Source organism: Papilio polytes, unplaced genomic scaffold (assembly GCF_000836215.1).
Source record: "Papilio polytes unplaced genomic scaffold, Ppol_1.0 DF824493.1, whole genome shotgun sequence".
Lineage (NCBI taxonomy): Eukaryota > Metazoa > Arthropoda > Insecta > Lepidoptera > Papilionidae > Papilio > Papilio polytes.
Genome location: NW_013524711.1, coordinates 629,696 through 655,011, shown reverse-complemented (window position 1 = coordinate 655,011; position 25,316 = coordinate 629,696). Strand labels below are relative to the sequence as shown.

The 25,316-nt window shown below is 33.6% G+C and overlaps 1 protein-coding gene across 2 annotated transcripts in view; it reads right to left on the bottom strand.

The window, feature by feature from the left end:
* Positions 1–25,316, bottom strand: part of LOC106100195 (nuclear pore complex protein Nup98-Nup96) — a 53,073-nt gene that overhangs the window by 20,317 nt on the left and 7,440 nt on the right. For both annotated transcript variants that reach the window (XM_013279002.1, XM_013279079.1), the window contains exons 7-32: positions 24,373–24,502; positions 23,512–23,589; positions 22,912–23,004; positions 22,440–22,534; positions 21,172–21,319; positions 20,212–20,331; positions 19,504–19,629; positions 18,513–18,615; positions 17,659–17,762; positions 16,548–16,684; positions 15,716–15,864; positions 14,335–14,426; positions 13,210–13,243; positions 12,305–12,387; positions 11,468–11,507; positions 10,213–10,337; positions 8,519–8,623; positions 7,665–7,784; positions 6,191–6,341; positions 5,386–5,488; positions 3,923–4,034; positions 3,359–3,529; positions 2,863–2,925; positions 1,709–1,807; positions 887–1,027; positions 336–425 (exon numbers count right to left, since the gene is read on the bottom strand). In XM_013279002.1, coding sequence (XP_013134456.1) covers positions 336–425; positions 887–1,027; positions 1,709–1,807; positions 2,863–2,925; positions 3,359–3,529; positions 3,923–4,034; positions 5,386–5,488; positions 6,191–6,341; positions 7,665–7,784; positions 8,519–8,623; positions 10,213–10,337; positions 11,468–11,507; positions 12,305–12,387; positions 13,210–13,243; positions 14,335–14,426; positions 15,716–15,864; positions 16,548–16,684; positions 17,659–17,762; positions 18,513–18,615; positions 19,504–19,629; positions 20,212–20,331; positions 21,172–21,319; positions 22,440–22,534; positions 22,912–23,004; positions 23,512–23,589; positions 24,373–24,502 — 2,812 coding nt within the window. The remainder of the gene's footprint in view (positions 1–335; positions 426–886; positions 1,028–1,708; positions 1,808–2,862; positions 2,926–3,358; positions 3,530–3,922; positions 4,035–5,385; positions 5,489–6,190; positions 6,342–7,664; positions 7,785–8,518; positions 8,624–10,212; positions 10,338–11,467; positions 11,508–12,304; positions 12,388–13,209; positions 13,244–14,334; positions 14,427–15,715; positions 15,865–16,547; positions 16,685–17,658; positions 17,763–18,512; positions 18,616–19,503; positions 19,630–20,211; positions 20,332–21,171; positions 21,320–22,439; positions 22,535–22,911; positions 23,005–23,511; positions 23,590–24,372; positions 24,503–25,316) is intronic.

Genomic DNA, 25,316 nt, shown 5'->3' with positions numbered 1-25,316 from the left:
TGGATACCTTCTAGACTTTATTAATTATTTTAGAATATAACTATTTATGTGTATTTAATGTGTTTATGGAATGTTTTTATTGTATTTTTTTTATGAATAATTTAATGTGTTTGGCATTTTTTAAAGTTTTCATCCAGTTTTCATCCAAAATATTTACCTGCTAAGTTTAATGGCGTGAAAATATATATATCCTAAAGCGTGATGTAAGTGTAGGGCTTTTAATTAAAGAAAGAGTTATTCAAAAATATGCTGTAGTTTCTGACATCTTAGGCAACAAAGAAGTGTGTGTTTACGCTTTATTATAACAGTATAGATAGATAGATTATAAACATTACCTGCAATAGTATTCTTAAATGGAGGTATCTTCCTGTGGTATTTCAATACAACACTCTGCGGTCTAACAATCAGAGGTTTCATTATTGCTTCTGAAAAATAAAATATTCAATATTACTAATGCAGGTGATTGCATCTTAGGTGTGACGGAAACAATATTTGCTAATGAAGAATCAAATGAACCAATAATTAAACATGAGGGAAAGCAGAGTAAATCATAGAAAGAGACATCTGACAAAGTTACTGGGGGTCTAACGTGACATCACTAATTCTTGACCCCCCTAAATTCATTAAACAACAAATTGTTTCTTGTTTCCCCCCCCCCTCCTGAATAATGCTATTTCTTGTTTTCCCACTTGATTCTTATTCTCTTCCCTTTTTACTTGTGTTTCCCCCTCCTGGTAATTTCTTGTCCCCCCGTGATAATTTCCCCCTCTTGATTCTTGTCATTTCTGGTTTTCCCCTCCTTGATTCTTGTTTCCCCCTTAATTCTTATTTTCCCCCTTTATTTGTTAACCACCGGGTTAAAAAACTTAATGAAACAAAGTTTTACCTTCAGTAACTACAGCCGGCTGACTGATGATGGTCAGCTCCTCCCGCGGCTGGGTGACGGAAGGCAGGCTCATCACCAGACCACCCCCGAGAGGAACCAGTTGGTCTTCTGTGCTCTCAGACATCTCATCATCTACATCACCTGGAATGGTTTTTATGCATTTTTAATTTTTGATATGTAAAAGTGAAGAGAATCTGGGTGTATTGTTGTTAATTATTAATTTGAAGATGGCGCCTTGTAATTACAATGGCAATTGCCAAGGCTTCATAATACATAGTAAATAAAATTATAAGGTTTTATATGACACCAAACAGTATTTTTTAAAGGAAGCGAGACTCGGCATTTTTTACTATTATTCATGGGATATATTTTAATTTTTTTTAAGGAATTACTTCTTCGATGAACAAATTTATTTTATAAATTCACTTTCAAGTTTTTCTTAACAAAATATTCTACTACCTCTACTACTGTTTATAACATCCGCCATTTTGGATTAAATAATTATTAATAGGGACATCTGAGCGTATGTTATGAATGGAATAAGACGATTGACGTCAATTGTCTAATGACAACTCCGGTCGCGTGTTAGTCGCTCGAAAATGGTCGCAATATTATTTTATTATTTTTAGCTCAATGGTTGAAGAATATTTTGGTGTCCATTTTTTTCTGGTTATTTTATAACAAGTAGAATCGTTTAAAAAAAAGAAAGAAACACATGCATATCCTATATTTAAGCCGTGATCCTTTTTGTTTATTAAGTTCAAAAATCGGGACAGTGTCCTGGAAATTAAGTTCGTATCATAATAATTTTAAACTACCCACCAATATCAGCGTATAACGATGCCTTCATTAACTGCACATTATGGCTGCCGCGGTGTTCAAGCTTTGCTAACTCACTTGTAGGACTTTTCACACCGAAAGCTGAAAAATTAAAAAAAAACTTATAACTATTGCTTTTGTTGTTAATAACATATTTTTGCATAACTATTGAATTCTTTTATGTTTAAAAATTTCAATGGGTCGATAATCTTAAACATTTCGTATTAAATTACAACATATAGTTCTTACTAATATAATAAATGTAATAGTTTGTATGGATGGATGTTTTTTACATATGTCCAAAACGGCTCAACGGATCTGTATGAAATTTGTCATATACGTAGAGAATATTCTGGAAGAACACATTAATAAGATTTTTTTTAAATGAAAAGTACTTACTACGTATTTTTTAAATTCCTAGCAGACGAAGTCGAGGGCGAAAACTTGTCATTGAGAAAAATTAAAGATGTTTGGAGTGAGAGGTAAGAATATCAACTCTGCCTACCTCTCTAGGTTACAGGCGTGAGTCACATTATTATCTTTACATAAATGTATCATATAAAATAAAGAATACTCCATTCATATAGTAATATTTATTACGTACAAAGAAATAAAATAATTGTAATTTATTTATAAATTTAATTTATAATAAAACATCTTTTTACTATTTAAATATATTATCTTCTAAAATAACTACATAATAACTATATATTTACCACTGGTTCGGAACAAAAACCCTTTATCCTGGGAAGAACCAGCAAGAAACCCAGTCAGGTAAATAATTTTTTAATTTATATGACAAATACACTAATTTATTTTCTACAATAAACAAAATATACATAATACACATTTACAATATTAAATTTACTAAAACACTATGCAAAATTACAATTTTATTACATTAAGACAAAAGCTAGTTATTTTTAAACAAACAATGTTATTTTAAACGACAGTAAAAAAATAATTAATCATTACTTAAAATATTTCAATTTAAATTTATTAAAACGAATTAAAAAATCACGGAAATAGATACAAAAACTTTACAAGCACAAATACTTTTTTGTTTTTTTTTTTTTATTATTATTTAATTTAATAAAAAAGCGAGAATATATATATGCAAGCTATAGACAATAAAAATCACATTTAATAATAATTACCTAAACTATCCGGATATAACGACGGAGCTTCAGTACAGTCCTCTGTCGTATCCATTTCGAACACTGAAAAAAAAACACAAAGAAAAGTTTACATTTATATGTAACCGATAAACTCAAAAACTACTGGAGTTATTTAAAAAAAAAATTCACTATTAGATAGCTACATTATCACTAAAGGACATAGGATAGATAAATAACTAGATTTTTATTTAATTTGAAAAATCTAGCTATTTAAACAAGTATACCCAACTTATAAATTAGATAAAACTCTCTACATATAAAACGAATGAAATTCAGACTTAAAATAAAAGTAATTAAGGCATAAAATCAACCAAAACGAGCGCTTACGAGTAGGGCAAATTAAGAAAAACTTAATCAGTAGGGCAAACTATCTTTTTATTTTATAAAATCGCTCAAACAAAAAAAAATAACACTACTTAGACAAAAATTAAATTCTTGCAGTCGAGTAAAAATCTGCCCTACTAAAAAATCTTACCTTTTTCAGTTCCATTCAGTAAATCCAAAGAAGATCGTTGCATAAACATATCTTCACTGGAACTTGTACCAGGCAGGGTGGTCAGACCCCCAACGCCCCCCAGGCCCAAACCTCCAAGGCCCCCTAGACCCCCAAGTCCTGTCGGTTGCACTGGTACTGGCTGTTTTGGTGCTGAAAACAATAAAAAGCTGTTATTATATTGTACTAGCTGTTGCTTGCGACTTCGTCTACGTAAAATTAAAACATAATAAAAATTAAAGGGCCAATGTAACTCACAAACAAATTACCTTTTAAACGGTGAAAGAATTTTTAATATCGTTCCAGTAGTTTTTGAGTTTAACACATACTTTCCCCTTTATAATATTACATACTAGCTATTACTCGCGAATTTGTCTGCGTGAAATAAAAAAATAACAAAAATCATAACCTATGTATGTTACTTACAGACAAACTACCTATCAAACGCTGTAAGAATTTTTAATATTGTCCCAGTAGTTTTTGAGTTCAACACATACAAAAATACAAATATTTCCTCTCTATTAGTACAGATTTTTTATAGTATACCAGCAGCTGTCTTCTGCAGGGCTTGCTTCATCAGCTGTCGCTTCAGCACATCCGGGGAGATATCGTCTTCTTCATCAGAGTCCGTTAATCCGTATTTACTGAAGTGTTCCACCTGGAAAACACATTAATACTATAATATTAGGAAATTAAGAAGGAGAGAAGAAGAAGATAGGAAAGGAAGAAGAGCGTCGGTGGCTCAGTGGTTTGAACACTTGACTTGTAATCTACAGGTCTTGGGTTCGAATCCCGCTGTACCAATGTGATTTTCGATTTTTCGATTATTCATATGTACATAATTTACCCGACGTTCTTACGGTGAAGGAAAACATCGTGATGCAGCACATATCTGTGAAGAAATTCAAAGATATGTGTGAAGTCAACCAACCAACCCGCACTTGGCCAGCGTGGTTGACTATGGCCTAGTCACCCCTTATTAGGGTAGGCTCCGAGCCCCTCGGTGGGGACGTATAGTGAGCTGGTGATGATGATTAGGAAATTTACCCAATTTTCATCGCTATATGATCTACTAGTTATACACTCGACTCCGTCCGCTTGGAATTAAATAAGGTATCTTATAATCATCCATCTATCTAAACTTTTACATATATTAGTAAGATTTAGATTTTAGAGAATTTTTTCCATCATCCACTATCCCTTACGGAGGGTCGGCACAGTGTGTGCTGCTCTTCCATACCTCTGTTAGCCGTCATAACTGTAACCCCTTTTACACAATCCATCCATACTTTCTTCGGTCTTCCTCTACCTTTGTAGCCATCATTCAATCTTAACACTTTCTAGTTTATGTCTCCATCGTCTCGTCGCATAACATTATTATGAGACATATTTAGAGGAGTTATTTATTAATTTCAATAATACCATTAAACATACTGTCTTATTTATTTACCAATATTATAAACGAGTTGTCGGCCGCAAACTTCGTTAGCAATTCGGACCACCCGTTACGCCAATTTAAAAAAAAGTAAAAAATTTAAAAAGTAGCCTATAATATGCGGGTCTATGTTAGCTATCCTCCGATTTCTTAATTGGCCCAGTCGTTTCGGTGATTACCCGAAACAAAGAGGCTTGCGGACAGATATAGAGACAGAAAAAAAAAGTTTTAAATGCGTGTTTGGTTTTCAGCAACGTAAATACGACATCTTTCAGATCTGGAAGTTTTATTTTGATATTCCACACTCCAATTTTATTAAAAAAAAATCTGTTTGTCTGTCGGCAAGCCGCGTTTGTTCCGGATAGCCCCCGAAACGGCTAGACCGATTTCTACCAGACTTTTACTGAAGGGTAGCTGACATAAACGGGCATGATATAGGCTACTTTTTGTCTAAATATTACGAGGATAGTCGCGGGTAACAGCTAGTTTTAAATATTTGTTTTGATTTTAATTACGTTTGTATTATTTAGTACTTAATTACATTGTTTTTTTATTTTTTTTTTTTTTAACTTACTTGGAACACCCAACTTCCAGTCTGCGGTCTATACTCTATGAACTTTGTCTCATGTTTCTCACAGGCGCGTCTTAATTTCCCTTCGTAATCCATTTGTAGCAGTCTATAAGTAAAAAAACAAGTCATATTAAAAAAAAAAAAACATTTTTTCTAAAGTTACGTTTAATGAAAACATATGTACGGTGAAGAAAATCACAGATATGAGTGAAGTCGCGCAGTGCGGTGACTATACTAACTTAGTGTAGGCTCTCCTTAGTGAATATAATCTCGTCATCACCAGCTCACTATACGTTACTGAGGGGGGAGCCTACCCTAACTTAGGGTGACTAGGACATAGTCAACTTGCACTGCGGGTTGACTTCACACATATCTTTGAATTTCTTCGCCGATGTGTGCAGGCATCACGATGTTTCCCTTCACCGTAAGAACGTCGGGTAAATTATGTACATATAAAAATTCGAAAAATTTAAAATCATATTGGTACAGCGGGATTCGAACTCAAGACCTGTACATTACAAGTCAAGTGTTTCGTCTGATGAGTGTGGTGCTGGAGGCCTCATTTTAGTGCTTTTCCCTTTCTACCCTTTTGTCAAGAGGAAAAGATGCTAAGAAAAAATGGATTTGTCGGTGAAGGAGACGCATAGGAAGGGGAAATGTCCTCTTTATGCGCCTCCTTTGTCAATGAAGGGTAGACAGCGCTGCAATTGCGGATGTTTTTGTGCAGCGGTCGCTTTCCATTTCGGTGGATTCAGGCCGCTTGCTCGTTTGCCACTTTATATTATAAAAAATATTAAATAAAACATACCTATCAGGTTCAACAATCAAGCGCCGCTGCGTCTTGTCCCGCGGCCACACGCGGTCCAACGTAACCACAGCTCTGCGGTTCAACGCCTCGCCCACCGCCGGCTTGTCGCCGTCCTCCGGGTAGATTATCACTTCCTTGTTCAAAAAGTGCACTAAAACACACAAAAATCACATTTCATCATCATCATTTTTTCGTAATGTTAGGAACAAAATTAGTACCGTTATATAAAATTGGCGCAACTCTATATTATCTGCATAAACGTCACGTCTCTAGCTGACAGCTGTCAATGTCACTAGAAGTATGGAGAGATTGGCGCGCAACCTGAGTCTTAAGAAGTGTTGCTCCGAGTTTAAAGCGACAGTATCAATTAAATAAGTTGTCTAAAAGTAACCAGTAGGATGAGTATACTTTTCTATTTTCCTGGATATCTGTTACTATTATTATTAATTGCATTTTTAAGTGCCGGAAGTGCTTCCGGTTTTGGTTGTATACCGCCTAACGGTATAAAATAATCAAATTGTGGAATTGGCAGCATGAATTCCGGGACTTAAAACATAAAAATAGCGATTTAAAAGCCTTTACGTGTGGAATGTATGATTGAAAAATCAACCAAACCTAGATTATTACATTTTGATTTAATATTTGTCAACTGGCAAGGTTTTGTTTTTTTACTTTTAAATGTATTATAATGTCATCATCAACTTGCCCTTATCCCTTACGGAGGGTCGGCACAGTATGTGCTCCATACATCTCTATCAGCCGTCATACCTGAATACACTCCTTTCACAATATCCTCTTTCACACAATCCATACTTTCTTTGGTCTTCCTCTACCTTTGTAGCCACATTCATTCTTAACACTTTCTGGTTTATGTCCCCATCATTTCGTCGCATAACATGTCCATACCACGCTAACCTTTTGTTTCTCAATTTCTCCACCACTGGCGCTACTTTCAAACTTCCTATTAGAATAACAAACCATTGTTTTCTATACTATTATAATAAAGCGTAAACACACACTACTTTGTTGCCTAAGATGTCAGCAACTACAGCAAGTTTTTGAATAATTCTTTTTTTAATAAAAAGCCCTACACTTACGTCACGCTTTAGGCTATATATTTTCACGCTATTAAACTTAGTGTGTAAATAATTTGGATAAAAACCCTAATGTGGGAAAGAGACCATAAGTTGCTGCCAACATCAAGGAAGCAAGATTGCTAAGGTTTGTAATGTCATGTCATTTTGACATTTGCAATTGATAATTTGAGAAATATAAACAATAAAATAAAATTTTCATAATTTCATGTGGATGAAGCCGCACGACAACAGCTAGTTTGGTATAAATGTAGAAAATAGTCTGGAAAAACACATAGGCTACTTTTGTTTTTTTTTTATATTAACGGACGAAAATGCCCAGGTACAAAAAAAAATACACCTAAAAATAACACTAGTGAAATAAGGATTTAATAACTTACCCAACGTATCCAAATCTAAATTAGCGACGTCCATTTCACAATCATAGAAGACTTTGCCGTAATTCTTCCGTCCGATTGTAAAATTAGGTACAATACAGGAGCCATCGGCGCGAATGTAATCTGGAATTGAACGAATGAGAGTTAATGAACGAAAAGAGCGATATCCGACTCGAAGGACCAATGAAGAAAACAGAAAACTACTGATATTCTAATTTAATCTTAATAAAAGTTTATACATATGTTTGTTAATTTGTATCCTATACTTCTGGATATCGATTATTTTCATACATGTACAGATATTCTGTAAGAATACATAGTTTACTTTTGTTTTCATTAATTCCAGGGACAAAGTCGCAGGCGAAAACTAGCTACTTTATAGATTCTCACAATTATCTAATATGTTTTGATAACGTAGATTTAAATATATTAAATGAGCTTTTAGCCTAAACGTCTGAACGGATATTGATGAAATTTAACATAGACTTAGAGGATAGTTTAGAAGAAATACTGAGGCTACTCACTTTTTGTTTTTTTTTTATTCAAGGCGGACAAAATAGCTGGCTAAAGCTAGTCTTTAAATACGGTAACTTGTAATGTTCCTTCGAGTCATATTTTATGCACCATTTTTTTGGTAAAATTAGTACTTGTTCGTTATTTACTATGTTTAATATACAATACAGTAAAATCTCGATAACTTAAAAACCTAAAACTTCAAAAAATATATTCCCTTCCCATCAGAGCCCAAAACCTCTAACATAGACCCTTGATAACTTAAAACCTCTATAACTTAAAGTATTTTGTGTTTCCCTTGGACTAACATATCTAAGTTATATGTAGTTAAAAAATATATTTACCTTTTAATTCTTCTAACGAAGGTATAGTATAATATCCCGGCCGTTGGAGTTTTATTCCCGCGGGATGAGGCGCCGTCTCCTGTTCTATTACCTCTTCTTCCGATACTGAAAATACGAGAAAATAAAATAAATTAAATACAATATATAGAAAATAATTAAGATTTAATTTTTTACTAATATTTTAAAGAAAAAACATGTATATTTCTTAATTTTTTTTAAATCGCGATCAAATACGCGTGCATAAGCATGTATTTTAATCAAATAAAGGAATAAAGCAAATAAAAATTCTACTTCTGAAGTAATAAAAATATATCGTTCTTGTTAATTCATATCTTTATAATCTATACTCTTTTATGTTCTTAAATAGTCTATGCCTGTACTCTTTTGTAACTTACTCTTTGTCTTACCTTTTAATAAAATCGATCAAAATTGGTGGTTTCATTATAGTTCTCTATTGTAATCCCAAAATATACAAAGAATGAATGAATGAACTAACAACAAATTAAAATGTACCTGTTCTAAAGAATGAACGAACAGATTATTAAAAAAAAATTAATAAAAAATAATCCCTTTAAGAGTAACTTATTTAATATTTATTTATACCTTTCTCAAAAACATTCAATGAATGAACTAAACTACAATACAATAAAAATGAACCCATTCTAAATGAACAATTTTTTCTACTAATCCTTTTAACACTATCCTAATCAAACATACCTTTCTTAAAAACATTCAATGAACGAATGAATGAATGAAACTACAATAAATAAAAAATGAACCCATTTTAATTGAGCAATTATTTCTACAGATCCTTTTATCACTATCCTAATTAAACATACCTTTCTCAAAAATATTCAATGAACGAATGAATGAATGAACTAAAAGACAATGAACCGTATAATCCAGCAATTTGCTTAGCGAGCGTCTCGCAGCGGGAACAGCCCGGCTCCTGCCCCCAGCGATGGCAGCAGAAGATGAACAGCTCACCAGGACCACATTCTAGCAGGGGAGAGGAAGGAACAAGGAATTTACAAATAGGAAAGGGTTAAAGAACTAGTGGAAAGGAATATAAGGAAAATAGGTATTCTTAAATCATTTTTTTTGGTATATGTCTCAAAAACAAGATGTAACCGATAGTATTAATGCATGATTTGTATGGAAAATGTATTGAGAAAGGTATGTTTACTAGACTTCTTAATTTAATCCTTATCAAAATTTATTTGACATTTTGATAGTTACTGTTGCCCACATTTTAACCACTAACACACTCATCGACCACTTACAACTAGATTTTTCGTTTTATTTCTAGTGTTACCCACGTATTGCCCACTAGTTCACTTCTCCCACGAATAATTCCCCTACAAACGTATTGCCCACTAGCCTAATAATATTATCCTTACTTTGCCAACTAGCTCACACTAAACCTACTAATATTGCCCACACGTAGCTCATAAAAACACACTTTGCCTACTCATATTACTCATACTTCGCCCATTAGCTTACACTTTGCCTACTAATTTTCCCACACTTTGTCAAATAACTCACAGTTGTCTATACTTTACCCACAAATATAATCCACACTTTTCCCACTAACATCACCCAAACTTTTTTTACTAGGTCTGTTTGCCTAATATTGCACACATATCCACACTTTGCCCACAAACATTAGCTGCACTGCCCACAAATGCACTTACCAGAGCTAGAATCAACATTTTCTTTGTCCAGTGAAGCTTGCGGCCGCACAGCCAACTCTCGCACAGAATTCTCCGCAGCATCGGAATTAGAAGCCAATGGTTTACGTAATGGTTTTGTTGTCAACCTGTTGATGTCAAAAGTTAATAGAAATTAGATTTTGATTTTTTAATGACGAATCTGTACAAAATCTTATTATTGTTACTTATATCATAGATGCGAAGGTGAAGGTTATCATATAAGGTTAGCATGGTATGGGCATGTTATAAGGAGGGATGAATCGCATGTTACAAGGAGAACGTTAGTTATGAGTGTGGAAGTACATCGGTAGAGGTAGACCTAGAAAGAGATGGATGGATTGTGTGAACGGTGACATGATGAAGGGAGTGATGACTGAGATGACGTATGATAGAGTTATGTGGAGGACAAAAACCTGTCGCGCCGACACTACGGGAGTAGGATAAGATGACGATGATGATATTATAGATGCGAAAGTTTAGATGTATGTTTGTATCCTAAACTGCTGAACAGATCTGAGTGAAATTTGGTATAGAAGTATAGTCACACAAAGGCTAGTTAGATTTGGTTATTTTTTATTCCACAAAGACAGAGTCGCGGGCGAAAGCTAGCAATACATTAGTGTGTTAAGGTTTTTGTAATATTAAAAAAAGAATTCAATATAAATAAGGAGTTATAACAAATCTATCTAAACAAAGTTCATCGTTATAAGGCTAACAGAAATTTTACAATATTTGAAATGTGGACAATTTCTCAATTGTATAGAATTCCACTATTAATTATCTAAAATTGTATAGTCTTGACTTCGAATTAGTAAAAAATATTATAGCCACTGAAAAACTAAAAATATACACACAAAGGTGATATCTATACTAATATAATAAAGCGTAAACACACACTTCTTTGTTGCCTGAGATGTCAACAATTACGCCATATTTTTGAATAACTTTTTTTTTAATAAAAAGCCCTATACTGACGTCAGGCTTTATGCTATATATTTACACGCCGATAAACTGTGGGAAAACTCCCATATTAAAGTTTTTGGATATAAACCCTAATGTGGGAAAGAGACCATAAGTTGCTGCCAACATCAAGGAAGCAACATTGCCAAGTTTTGTCATGTCAATTTTGACATTTGCAATTAACAATTTGACAAATGTGAACAATAAAATGAAATATTTATAATTCTATGCGGATGAAGTCGCATGAGAACAGCTAGTAAAAGATAATTTAACTCACCAACTGGCACGCCTTTCCGATACTTCTGGCATCTCTTTATCTGTGAAAAGAAAATACAAATAAATAATATGAAAAATACTTACTAATATTATAAATGAAAAAGTTTATATGTATGTTTGTTAGTTTGTTTTCTAAACTGTACGAATCTCGATAATAGTCATATATGTAGAGGATAGTCTGGAAGAACAAATAAACTATTTGATCCCGGAAATAGGGTTCCAATGGGATACAATAATTTAGTTTTCTCATGTTTACTTTATACGTTTACAACAGTTCAAAACAGCTTATTATTTTTCACACATATAAAATTCTGGAACACAATCAGAAATATATGGAACTAGCTGTTCCCGTGCGGGTTCATCCGCATGAAATTATGAAAATTATATTTCATTGTTTACATTTGTCAAATTATCCATTGCAAATGTCAAAATGACATGACATGACATATATAACCTAAAGCGTGACGTAACTGTAAGGTTTTTATTAAAAAAGGAATAATTAAAAAATATGGTGTAATTTCTTACATCTTAGGCAACAAAGAAGTGTGTGTTTACGCTTTATTATAATAGTATAGATGGAATATATACAGAAATGTTAAGTTCCAGAGGGATATGTAGTTTATTTTTTCATACTGTAACTCACTGGAAACTAGTTTATACCAACATTATAAAGAAGAAAGATTTATATTTTTGTATGTATTCGATTCACGTAAAAACTATTGGGCCGATTTTAAAAATTCCTTCACCAATAGAAGGGTAATTTATCTGTGTATAACATAGGCTATATTTTTTGTTACGCAGACGATGACAAGAGCAACAGCCATAACTTATAACTTACCTAAGTTGGGATACAATCTTGGAGTTTCAGCGCCATCAGCTGGTTTTTCTTTCTCAGCCCAAGATACTCTACTTCCACTGAGCCTGTTGACGATAGAATTTTAAAAGCCTTTTTATGGTATTTTTGTATTATTTTTATATAATTATTTTTGTTAAATATAAGCCAGTATTTTCTACCGAGGTACATGTAAAAACAGTTGGTAGTTTTTAAGTGAAAAAAATAAAGTGTAATTTGAGGGTGGTCGGCATATAACTTGTACGTCGACCGGCGAACGAACTGTGCGCACCCGTTGTTTTGTAAAACCTAGTGTTTTATTTCGTCTCCTCATCGCCGCATTCGTTATACTAACATAAATGCGAAAGTTTGTATGGATGGATGTTTGTTACGTATCTCCAATGAAATTTATCATAGACTAAATTTCGTCTACAACTCCGTCTGCGTGTAATTAAAATAGACAAAAGCAAGTATCCTGTGTTCCAGACTATCCTCTACATCCATACCCAATTTCCCAAAATCCATACAAAATCCATACAGTAGTTTATACTACAATCTCTAACATCTATCCATCCATACATCTAAACTTTCGTATTTACATTAGTAAGATATAGAGCATAGTCTGGAAGAATACGACTTCTTTAATTTTTTACTAGCTTTCGCCCGCGACTCCGTCCGTGTGGAATTAAAAAAAAACTAAAGTGAGTACCCTATGTGTTCTTTCAAACTATCTTCTACATGTATACCAAATTTCATAAAAATCCGTTCAGCAGTTTAGGCTACAAACTCTAACAAACATCCATCTAAACTTTCACATTTATAATAGTATGAAGTATGACAATTCAAAGCAGACATAGTCGCGGTTAAAATAAGGTTATAAAGAAAAAGTTACTAAAGTAACTGTAACTTACCAATTAGTATGTTTATCAATATTGACATCGGAATCTGTAACACATAAAAAAAAGAATATTAAAAACTAGCTGTTCCCATGCGGCTTCATCCGCAAGTAATTATAAAAACTTTATTTTATCGTTTACATTTGTCGAATCAATTGCAAATGTCAAAATGACATGACATTACAAAACTTAGCAATCTTGCTTTCTTGATGTTGGCAGCAACTTATGATCTCTTTCGCACATTAGGATTTTTAATCAATTTATTTACCCCCTAAGTTTAATAGCGTGAATATATATAGCCTAAAGCGTGACGTAAGTGTAGGGCTTTTTATTTAAAAAATGATTTATTCGAAAATATGCTGTATTTGCTGACATCTTAGGCAACAAAGCAGTGTGTGTTTACGCTTTATTATAATAGTATAGACAGTATAGATATTAGAAAAGTACTTCATACTAGCTGTTCACCTACGGCTTTATCCGCATTTTATTAAAACTTTTTTTTGTTAATATTTAGTAAAACTTTTATTTGCATTTGATTTCGAAAAACAATTACCATTACCAGCAATCTTGATTTACTATTGCCTTGTATTTACTGTCCCTTTCTGTCATTTTTTCCAATTTACTCACCTCCTAAGTTTAATAGCGCGAAAATATATAGCCTATAACGTGATAAAAGTGTTAAGATTTTTATTAAAGAAAGTATTATTCAAAAATATACTGTGATTGTTGACATCTAACGCCACAAAGTGTGTTTACGTTTTATTATCTATACTCTTCTATACTATTATAATAAAGCGTAAACACACACTTCTTTGTTGCCTAAGATGTCAGCAATTACACCATATTTTTGAATAATTCTTCTTTTAATAAAAAGCACTACACTTACGACAGGCTTTAGGCTACATATTTTCACGCTATTAAACTTAGGGGTTAATATTTTGGATAAAAACCCTAATGTGAGAAAGAGACCATAAGTTGCTGCCAACATCAAGGAAGCAAGATTGTCAAGGTTTGTCATGTCATGTCATTTTGACATTTGCTATTGATAATTTGACAAATGTAAACAATAAAATGAAAAATTTCATATTTTCAAGCGGATAAAACCGCCCTGGAACAGCTAGTTAGTATATATATACATACTGTTAACATCATTCCTATGTTCTGAGGTTGAGGGCGGGCCGTCGTGAGCGTCGCGTGTGTCACTCATCTCCGCACGGGAATCTTCTAATGACCTACAAACATTTATATGGAATTTAAGATAAAAATCAATAAATAAAATACACTATAACATTTTCACATACATTATCTACAGTAAAAGTCCTATCAAAATATCTTACTAATATTATAAATGTGAAAATGTAGATGGATGGATGTTTGTTAGAGTTTGTAGCCTGAAAGTCTGGAGGGATCTGGATGAAATTTGGCATAGATGTAGAGGATAGCCTGGAAGAGCACATAGGCTGTTATTGTTTTTATTAAGACGACGCGGATGGAGTTGCCGGTGGAAGCTAGTCTTACAGTATCAATATATCTAGCAGTTAACGAGATTAGACGGAACACACAGACAGGCAAAAAAGTTTAAAATTGCTTTTTCATTATGAGCAATGCTCTCATTATGTTCTCGAAAAATCTTTTTTTTTATAACATAAGGTGGCAAACTAGCAAGCGGCCACCTGAATCCGCCAAAATGGCGAAGCGACCTCTGCCCAGGCATCCGCAATTGCAGATGCGTTGCCTACCCTTATACGACGTATAAGGGTAGGTACGACGTATACGTCAAATCCAGTTCTCCTTCGCATCCACTCCTTATATTAAAAGGGTGGTAAAGAGAACGGGACTGAAATTAAGCCTTGGGCACCACGCTCATCAGACTGTACACGGAATTGCTTCCACTTCACGCCTGTCTTCTGTGTGGTCGTGTGTCTTTTTTTATATATTACATATCTGCAATCTTATATGTATAGACATTTCATTACCCGCAAGTTTATCATCGTAGAATAGGGAATATGCACGTATTTTTTTATTTTTTAAACGATTCTACTTGTTATAAAATAACCAGAAAAAAAAATTGATGCGAAAATATTCAATTATTGAGCTAAAAATAATAAAATAAAACGACGACCATTTTCGAGTGACAAAACGAGACCGGAGTTGACATGAGACAATTGACGTCAATCGTCTTATTCCATTCATAACATACGCTTTGATAAGCCACTTGCTTCGACCAATAGTGTGCGTTTTAGAACATTGAGAGGGAATTTAAAAAAAAGACACTTTTTATTGATTAAATTTTGCCACTAAATCACATTACATTTAAAAAAATCTTTGCAGGAATGTTTTTATAGTAATAAAGTATACTTAAAAAAAGTTTGGTGCAATTTGGCGTCATATGCATATTGCATATAAAAAAATCTAGTAACAAATCGATTTGGATTATTTTTAATCACGCGGACGGAGTCAGGAGCGAAAGCTAGTTTATAATATTAGTAAAATACGAACATAACCACGTATAGCCTCTCACCTATTAACACTGTCTATTGTATTTCCAGCATCTCTGACATCATTTCTGGTAGAATTTGGTCGTAATATTAACCTTTTACGACTCGGTTTCAAAGACAATTTATCTTCCAAACTAGGATCAGATTCTTCTAAGCCATCGAATAATGATTTCTGAAAACAAAAATAAGTCGAATTAAAACGGCCCGATACAAAAGGCGGTTATTTTAGAAACCGCACGCATAGTGAGGAGGTTCCTGTCTCTGCCCTCACCACTGGTTGCTTGAGTCATTGGATTCCACAGCCGGTGCACTTCTATTTATTATATAATACTAGCTGTTCCCCTGCGACTTCGTTCGCATGATATTATGAAAATTGTTTTATTGATTACATTTGTCAAATTATCAATTACAAATGTCAAAATGACATGACATGATTACAACCTTGCTTCCTTGATGTTGGCAGCAACTTATGATCTCTTTCGCACATTAGGGTTTTTATCCAAAACATTTACTCCCTAAGTTGATGGCGTGAAAATATATACCCTAAAGCATGACGTTAGTGTAGGGCTTTGTATTAAAAGAAGAGTTATTCGAAAATAGTGTGTAATTGCTGACATTTTAGGCAACAAAGAAGTGTGTGTTTACGCTTTATTATAATAGTATATAAGTTATATAGTAAAAGTTTAGATGGATGGATGGATGTTTGTTAGAGTTTGTAACCTAAACGACTGAATGAATTTCGATGTAATTTAGTATAGATGTAGAGGACAGTCTGGAAGAACATATAGACTACTCACTTTTATTACGGATATTACGGACGGAGTCGCGGGCGAAAGCTAGTATAGATATATGTACCTTATCATGTGATATAACAGGTCTCGGCATGACTCTGAGGCGGCCGGAGGTGGGCGAGGCGACTTTGTACGCGGAGTCGAGCGCCGCCTTCAGCGCCGCGGGATTCGTCGGTTTTAATGCTTCTTCTGCTGACGCACCTGGAACATTTCATCATACTAATACATAACATTTCATTTGAAACTTAGCTTAACACTAATGAATCACTAGGTTATGATAAAGTGAAAATAAACTTCAGTAACCCAGTATAACTAATGTTAGTTTTAAAATAATTTAGTTACATAAAATAAGATCTAAATGTTTTAATTTGTGTTTTTTTTATATTTATCCCTAGTTTTAGGTTATGATAAAGTGAAAATAAACTTCAGTAACCCAGTATAAGTAATGTTAGTTTTAAAATAATTTAGTTACATAAAATAAGATCTAAATGTTTTAATTTGTGTTTTTTTTTTATATATTTATCCCTAGTTTTAGATTTTGATTAGGTTTGCTTCTACTATTTTGTAAAACTGCGTGTTCTGTTTTTAAGAATCATTGAAAACCGGCGCTTCGGTGTACACCGAGAGCACATGCCGAATGAATTCCTTTTCTTTTTCTGAATAAATTTCCTTCCTTCCTTCCTTCCTCCCTCCCTACCTTCCATCCCTCCTTCCTTCCTTCCTTCCTTCCTTCCTTCCTTCCTTCCTTCCTTCCTTCCTTCCTTCCTTCCTTCCTTCTTCCTTTCTTTCTTTCTTTCTACTATTATAAATGCGAAAGTTTAGTTGGATGTTTGTTAGAGTTTGTAGCCTTTGTTTAACAGTGGTAGTGCCCGCTTTAACATGTTAGCACTGCAGGGCCGGCACGGCCCCAATACCACGACCACACAGAAGACATGTCTTCAATATCTCTGTGATGTATGATACAATTTACTTAGATCTTTACTAGATTGATGCGGAATATCTGCCATTTGGTCACCATATTTCCAAACTTAAAAACTACCTAGTAGTTTTTGAGTTATTTTAAAAAAGCTTATCAAAATAGAAACAATCTATTATATATTAAAAATTTAAGCATTAAATTTTGTTTTACACATATTATTAATAGTGGAATATTAATTTATATAAAAAAAACTCACCAACATCAGGCAGGAGGTCTTTAAAAAGCGGGGAGTCACCGTAAGGTCTAGCTGCTAGAGCCAGTATCTGCTCGTGTACTCCGCTAGCGGCCGCACTGCCCCCACTGCACACATACATACATACATATACTAATATAATAAACTAGCTGTTCCCGTGCGGCTTCATCCGCATGAAATTATGAAAATTTTTATTGTTTACATTTGTCAAATTATCAATTGCAAATGTCCAAATGACATGACATGACAAACTTCGACAATCTTGCTTCCTTGATGTTGGCAGCAACTTATGGTCTCTTTCCCACATTAGGGTTTTTATCCAAAATATTTACCCTCTAAGTTTAATGGCGTAAAAATATATAGCCTAAAGAGAGACGTAAGAGCAGGGCTTTTTATTAAAAAATTATTCAAAAATATGGTGTAATTGCTGACATCTTAGGCAACAAAGAAGTGTGTGTTTACGCTTTATTATAATAGTACAGATAGTATAGATGTGAAACTGTAGATGGATGGATGTTTGTTAGAGTTTGTAGCCAACTGAAGAAATCTGGATGAAATTTGTCATAGACATAGAGGTGTTAAAGATTGGAGGCGGGGTGAATGGAAAACGATCGATTGCGAAGTGAAAAAATATGTTTGTTTTTACATATTTATAAATTGTCATATATTAAAAAAAGAACAAGTCAAATATAAAAATATAAAAAGCGTTCGATGTCTTATAAGTTATAAATGAGGTTGTATGTTACAACCTCATTTCTTAACAGAGGTCATTCTGGAAGAACACATAGACTACTCACTTTTTTTTTAATCCACGCGGACGGAGTCGCGGGTGAAAGCTATTTTTAATACATATTTACCCGAGCGTAGGCGTAGTATTAGCATTAAATCCTCCAAGCGACAATCCAGTACCGAGCGAGGGCGTTGTACCGAACATGCTGTTCCCCAGACCACTATCTAGACCTGGAAACATAAAATACTGCGATAAATACCTAAATCTATACTTATAATAAAGGGGAAACACACACTCCTTTCTTGCCTAATATGTCAGCAATTACACCATATTTTTGAATAATTCTTTATTTAATAAAAAGCCCTGCTCTTACGTCTCGCTTTAGGCTATATATTTTCACACCATTAAACTTAAGAGATAAATATTTTGGATAAAAACTTTAATGTGGGAAAGAGACCATAAGTTGTTGCCAACATCAAGGAAAAAGGTTGCCATGGTTTGTCATGTCATGTTGACATTTGCAATTGACAAATGTAAACAGTAAAATTTTCATAATTTTATGCGGATGAAGTCGCATGGGAACAGCTAGTTACACATAAACGAGCTGTTCCCGAATTATAATAAACATTATTTTATTGTTTACATTTGTGACAATTTAAACTGAAAATGTCAAAAGCCTTTGGTATTAGATAATACCGTTACCAGCAATCTTGCTTTTTGTACCTTTCCCGCATTATATTTTTTTTATTATTTACTCCCTATAATTAAAAGCGAGAAAATATATAGCCTCAAGCGTGTCGAAAGTTTAGGGCTTTTTATTAAAGAAAGAATTATACAAAAATATACTATGATTGCTGACATCTTAGGCAACAAAGAAATGTGTGTTTACGCTTTATTATAATAGTATAGAAGATATAAATTACATACATTAATTACTAAATATTACATCTATACTAATATTATAAAGAGGAACATTTTGTATTTTTGTATATATCGAAATAACTCAAAAACTTCTGGACCGATTTAAAAAATTCTTCCGCCCATAAAAAGCTACGTTATCACTGAGTAACATAGGTTATATAATTTTATTACCCATACATTTAGTTTTTTCCACTCACCAGTCCTGAATGTATTATTTTGCTGTGGCTGCGAGAACAGCGAGCCAGTGCCCAGATTGCCGAACGCTGGCGCAGCTGGCTTGGCTGCGAACGACGTGCCCAGCGTGCCCACGCCCACCCCAGCCGCTGGAATACATTTTTTTTAAAGATACGGGTTTCTTACCACGATTAGGTTAAAAGCCGAATCTTTCGAAGATTATATAATTGCAAAAACCATATGTATTCTTTCAGACTTTCCTCTACATGTATACCAAATTTCATCGAGATCTGTTCAGCAGTTTAGACTACAAACTCTAAGAATCATCCATCTAAACTTTTTTTTATAATATTAGTATGAGTATAATTGTTGACATCTTACATTATAAAGTGTGCGTTTACGGTTATATTAGTATAGATATTCTATATAGATATATAGAGGAAGTTTGAGAGTAGCCCCCGTAGTAGAGAAGGTAAGGAGTAAAAGGTTAGCATGGTATGGGCATGTTATGAGGAGGGATGAATCGCATGTTACAAGCAGAACGTTAGTTATGAGTGTGGAGGTACATCGGTAGAGGTAGACGTAGAAAGAGATGGATGGATTGTGTAAAAGGTGACATGATGAAGGTGATGACTGAGATGACGTATGATAGAGTTATGTGGAGGACAAAAACTGTTGCGCCTACGGGAGTAGGATAAGGAGCTGATGATGATGATGGTACTCAAACTTACCAAATCCAGTGTTCTGTGTCTGTCCACCCAACATCGGCGTAGTATTCGGTTTGCCAAAGTTGCTGAAGAAACCGGCAGTAGAGGTATTCGTCCCGAAACCGGTTGACAAGTTGCCGAAAGCTGAAAAAATAAAATATATACTGATTTTAAAAATATTAAAGAGATATTTCAATCTCAAAATCCTTTTTTTTTTAATTAATAAAAATGTTAGTAGATTTTTGTTAATTAACTTATATTTCCTTAAACCATTCCAACTAAGCTCTTTACTTGCTAAGATATAATAGTTGAATGGCGGGATTCGAACCCTCGACCGCAAAATCGAGTCCACAAACCAGGATATAAGGGCTTTATAATCGATATGACCTAATTTTTTTTTTAATTCGTGCAATTAGTTCGAATAATTTATCGCTAGCATTTCACAACCCATCAACAATTTCTAACCTTACAATAGCTTCCAACCAGCTAATAGGTCCCAAATATTAGCTATTTTATTACATTTTTTTCTTGGCATTAAATATATATCCTATTCTACCACTATTTTTTAGACATAATACAAGGTGGCAATTGAGCGAGCCGCCACCTGAATTCGCCGAAAAGGCGAAGCGACTGCTTCCCAATGACATCTGCAAATGCAGATGCGTTGGATACCTTTAATCGACAGAGGAAGCGAGTCTCTTCCACCACCAACACCCACTTTCTCTTCCTATCCTTTCCTTATAAGAAATTGGTGGGAAGGAAAGGGACTCAAACATGTCCCCCCTTACCACACTCATCAGACTGTACACGGAATTACTTCCACTTCCCGTCTGTTTTCTGTGTGGTCGTGGTATTGTGTAGAGTTCTTCAATCTACTCTATTAGTGACCAACTTACTAATAGGTCCCAATCAACTAATAGGTTACAACCCATTGACAGTTTCAACCAACTAATAGTCCACAACCCATCAGTAGTTTCAACTCACCAGAGGGCGCAGAAGTGCCGAAAGTAGGTGCAGTAGTCTGCTGCGGCTTGGCAGTAAACAGTCCTCCTCCGAAGCCTCCGAAACCAGTACTGGCAGGCGTCGTGCCGAAGCCAGTAGTCGCTGGCTTGCCAAATAAACCGGTGCTTTGCTGGAATACGTAGAAATTACTAATCAATGCCCGCGTGGAATTAAATAAAACTTACTTAGTATTCGTTCTACTTCTGTGACAAATATTTTCGAAATCCGTTAATTGTTTTGGAGATACGTAGTAATCAATATTTATGCAAATGTTCATCTATACTATTATAATAAAGCGTAAACACACACTTCTTTGTTGCCTAATATGTCAGCAATTACACCATATTTTTGAATATTTTTTTTAATAAAAAGCTGTACTCTTACGTCACGCTTTTTGCTATATATTCTACGCCATTAAATTTAGGGGGTAAATATTATGGATAAAAACCCCAATGTGGGAAAGAGACCAAAAGTTGCTGCCAACATCAAGGAAGCAAGGTTGTCATCATGTCATGTCATTTTGACATTTGTAATGGATAATTTGACAAATATAAACAATAAAATAAAATTGTCATAATTTCATGCGGATGAAGCCGCACGGGAACAGCTAGTATTTATATAAGAAAGAAGTAATATTAGATTTTACTCTAAACTTCGCACAAATAGATTTAAAAAAAAAACAGCAAAAACTTTAATCATAAAGAAAATACCATTTCGCCATTTTTTAAGTCAGATATTTCACTAAAAAAACATTCAACCTTCCTACATTCAGTAACACACACATCAATAAATTCATAATTATGTTAAAAATGAAGCAAAATTAGTCTTTAACAATCTAACATATTTTAGAAATCCAACCAAAAAATTATAAAATTCCGCATAAAATTATGAAAATTTTATTTGATTGTTTACATTTGTCAAATTATCAATAGCAAATGTCAAAATGACATGACATGATGTCAACCTTGACAATCTTACTTCCTTGATGTTGGCAGCAACTTATCGTCTCTTTCCCATATTAGGGTTTTTATACAAAATATTTACCCTCCAAGTTTAACAGCGTGAAAATGTTTGGCCAAAAGCGTGACGTAAGTGTAGGGCTTTTTATTAACGAAATAATTATTCAAAAATATGCTGTAATTGCTGACATCTTAGGCATCAAAGAAGTGTGTGTTTATGCTTTATTATAATAGTATAGTTATAGATTAAGTTGTATTTTTCGACCGACATTGTCATAATTATATACTTACTTGGTTCTGCGTGGTCGCGCCAAATGCACCAAAACTGGGTGTCGTTGTACCGAAGGTTGGTGCTTGTGTAGTTGACGTACCAAATATACCTGTACCTAGATAAATACAAATACATACAAAAGTATATTTTAAAATAACTATTTGAATTATTATTAATGGCTTTAATGGTTTCATTAAAATGTACATTTCAGTAAGATCATAGGTTTAATAAAAATGCACATTTTAATCAAACTTACAACTAAATCGGTTAAAATCAATGGTAAAAACTTGCATTTAAAAGATTCTATTAAAATGTAAATTTTAATAAAAATGTCAATTTTAATGAAATCATTAAATCTGTCACTTCAAAAATTTATATTTTAATGAATCTATAATCTGTTCCAGTTATTTTTTAATCGTTTCTATTATACAGAGTTACATTAAATTTTCTATACTTTACAACATTTGTATTTTATGATAGAAACTAACTTACCCGCAGTACTGGTAGCTCCAAACGCAGGTTTATTACCAAACAAACCCGTCGATGTTGTTTGATTTTGTGTATTTCCACCAAACGCAAACGTACCTATTGGATAATATATTAATTAAAACGATTTAATAATAAGAAATTAAAAATGTAAGTAATAAATTTGTTCTACCACACTATCTATACATCTGTGACAAATTTAATTGAGAATCATTGAGAAGTGAGATATGTAGTAACAAACATCCATACAAACTTATGCATTTAAAATATTAGTTAAATATGATTGAAAAACAATCATACTAATATTATAAATGTGAAAGTTTAGATGGATGGAAGTTAGAGTTTGCAGCCTAAACGGCTGAACGGTTTTCAATGAAATTTGGTATAGATGTAGAGGATAGTCTGGAAGAACACATAGGGTACTCACTTTTGTTTTTTTTAATTCCACGCGGATTAAGTCGCGGGCGAAAGTAGTAAAAAAACGACTAACTCTAATGAAACGGCGCAATAGAATTTACATACATAAGAACATTACTCCCTTTATTTAGTAAGATTTTTATAGTAAAAATGTATTATCTTTTAATCTTAAATTCAAAGTTAACTTACTTGTTTGTCCAAATCCAGTTGTTCCCAAAGTACCGCCACCGAACAGGGGGGCGCTACTTGTAGCTGGTTGACCAAATGCTGAAAAACATTATACAATAATTTGTATTTTTGTATGTATTGAAATAACTCAAAAACTACTGGGACGATATTCAAAATTCTTTCATCATCAGAAAGATAATTTATCTGTGAATAACATAGGCTATATTTTATTATTATTTATGTTTAGGAAGTATTAATAAACAACATATTTCTGGACCATGGCGTTAAAAAATTACTAAACTTTAACTTTTCTAGGCTTACGCTGCCTAAACCGTTAGAGGTATATAAAAATGATTTATGAAAGAATTGTAGATCTCAAAAAGTTCTATAGAAAAGTCCGCGATAGCATATATCTGTAACGGTTTTCTTACAATAAGCACTTTTTTGTTTACAAAACGAATTAAAAACCTCACGCTATTTGCGGCGTTCTTTTATTGGTTCCAATATTAATCCTTATCCAAATAAATGCGTTTGGTAACAGGAGAATTTAATGTAGAATAAAATTGTCCTTTACAGTATTTAAATTGGACTAATAGTTTAGAAGATATCGCGAACACAAACAATAAGGGTAACCGAAAAATCACCTTACAAACTACTGCACTTAGAAATTTGGAATCTTGTATCGGTAGATTTCTGTTATTACGTAGATTACTACTAAGTTAATACTTTTGGTGATAGATTAAAAAAAAGGGCAAACGTAAGTTTTGTACTTTCAAATTTCACGCGGACGAAGTCGCGGGCAAAAGCTAGTAAGTCAATAATTAAGGTAATAGGTTGAAAAAAGATGCGAAGGTAAGTTTTGTATTAGTATAAAACACTTACTGGATCCACCAAACAATGGTTTATTCTCAGCCGGTTGTTGGAAGCTGGAGAACATTCCAGCGGAGGCTCCCTTCCGTCCTGCCGTGTAGTCCTCCAGCCGGAGTTCTTCTAAAGATTTACCTTCATATTCCTGAAATTGAATGAATTATGGCTATAAAAAAAACATACGGACTAATTAAGTACCTCCTTCTTTTGGGAAGTCGGTCAAAAAGTAGAGGAAGACTGAAAAAAATCTTTTTTTTTAAACTATTCTTATTTCTTACTAGCTGTTCCCGTGCGGTTTTATCCGCATGGAGTTATAAAAACTTTATTATTAATTGCAAATGTCAAAATTACCGTTACCATAATAACTTTGCTCTCTAAATGTTGTCACCCTGTAGTTAATGGTCTCCTTCCCACATTAAGGGGTTTTTTATATTATTTACCCCCTGAGTTCAATAGCGTGAAAATATATAGTCTAAAGCGTGACGTAAGTGTGGGGCTTTTTATTAAAGAAAGTATTATTCAAAAATATGCTGTAATTGCTGACATCTTAAGCCACAAAGTAGTGTGTGTTTACGCTTTATTATATCAGTAAAGAGTATAGACATAAGAAATATATAAAAATAAGGAATAATAAAATTAGAAATCTAAACTAGCTTCTTAACGCGACTCCGTCTAAAATTAACAAAAGTAGCCAGTGTTCTTCCAAATTATGTTCTACATCTATGCCAAATATCATCCAGATCCGTTCAGCCGTTAAGCTACAAAGATCCATCCATCTAAACTTTCGCATTTACTAGCTTTCGCCCGCGACTCCGTCCGGTTGGAATTAAAAAGAAACAAAAGCGAGTATCCTATGTGTTCTTCCGGACTACCTTCTACATCTATACCAAATTTCATCAAGATCTGTTCAGCCATTAAGGCTACAAACTAACAAACATCTAATCTTTTGCATTTATAAT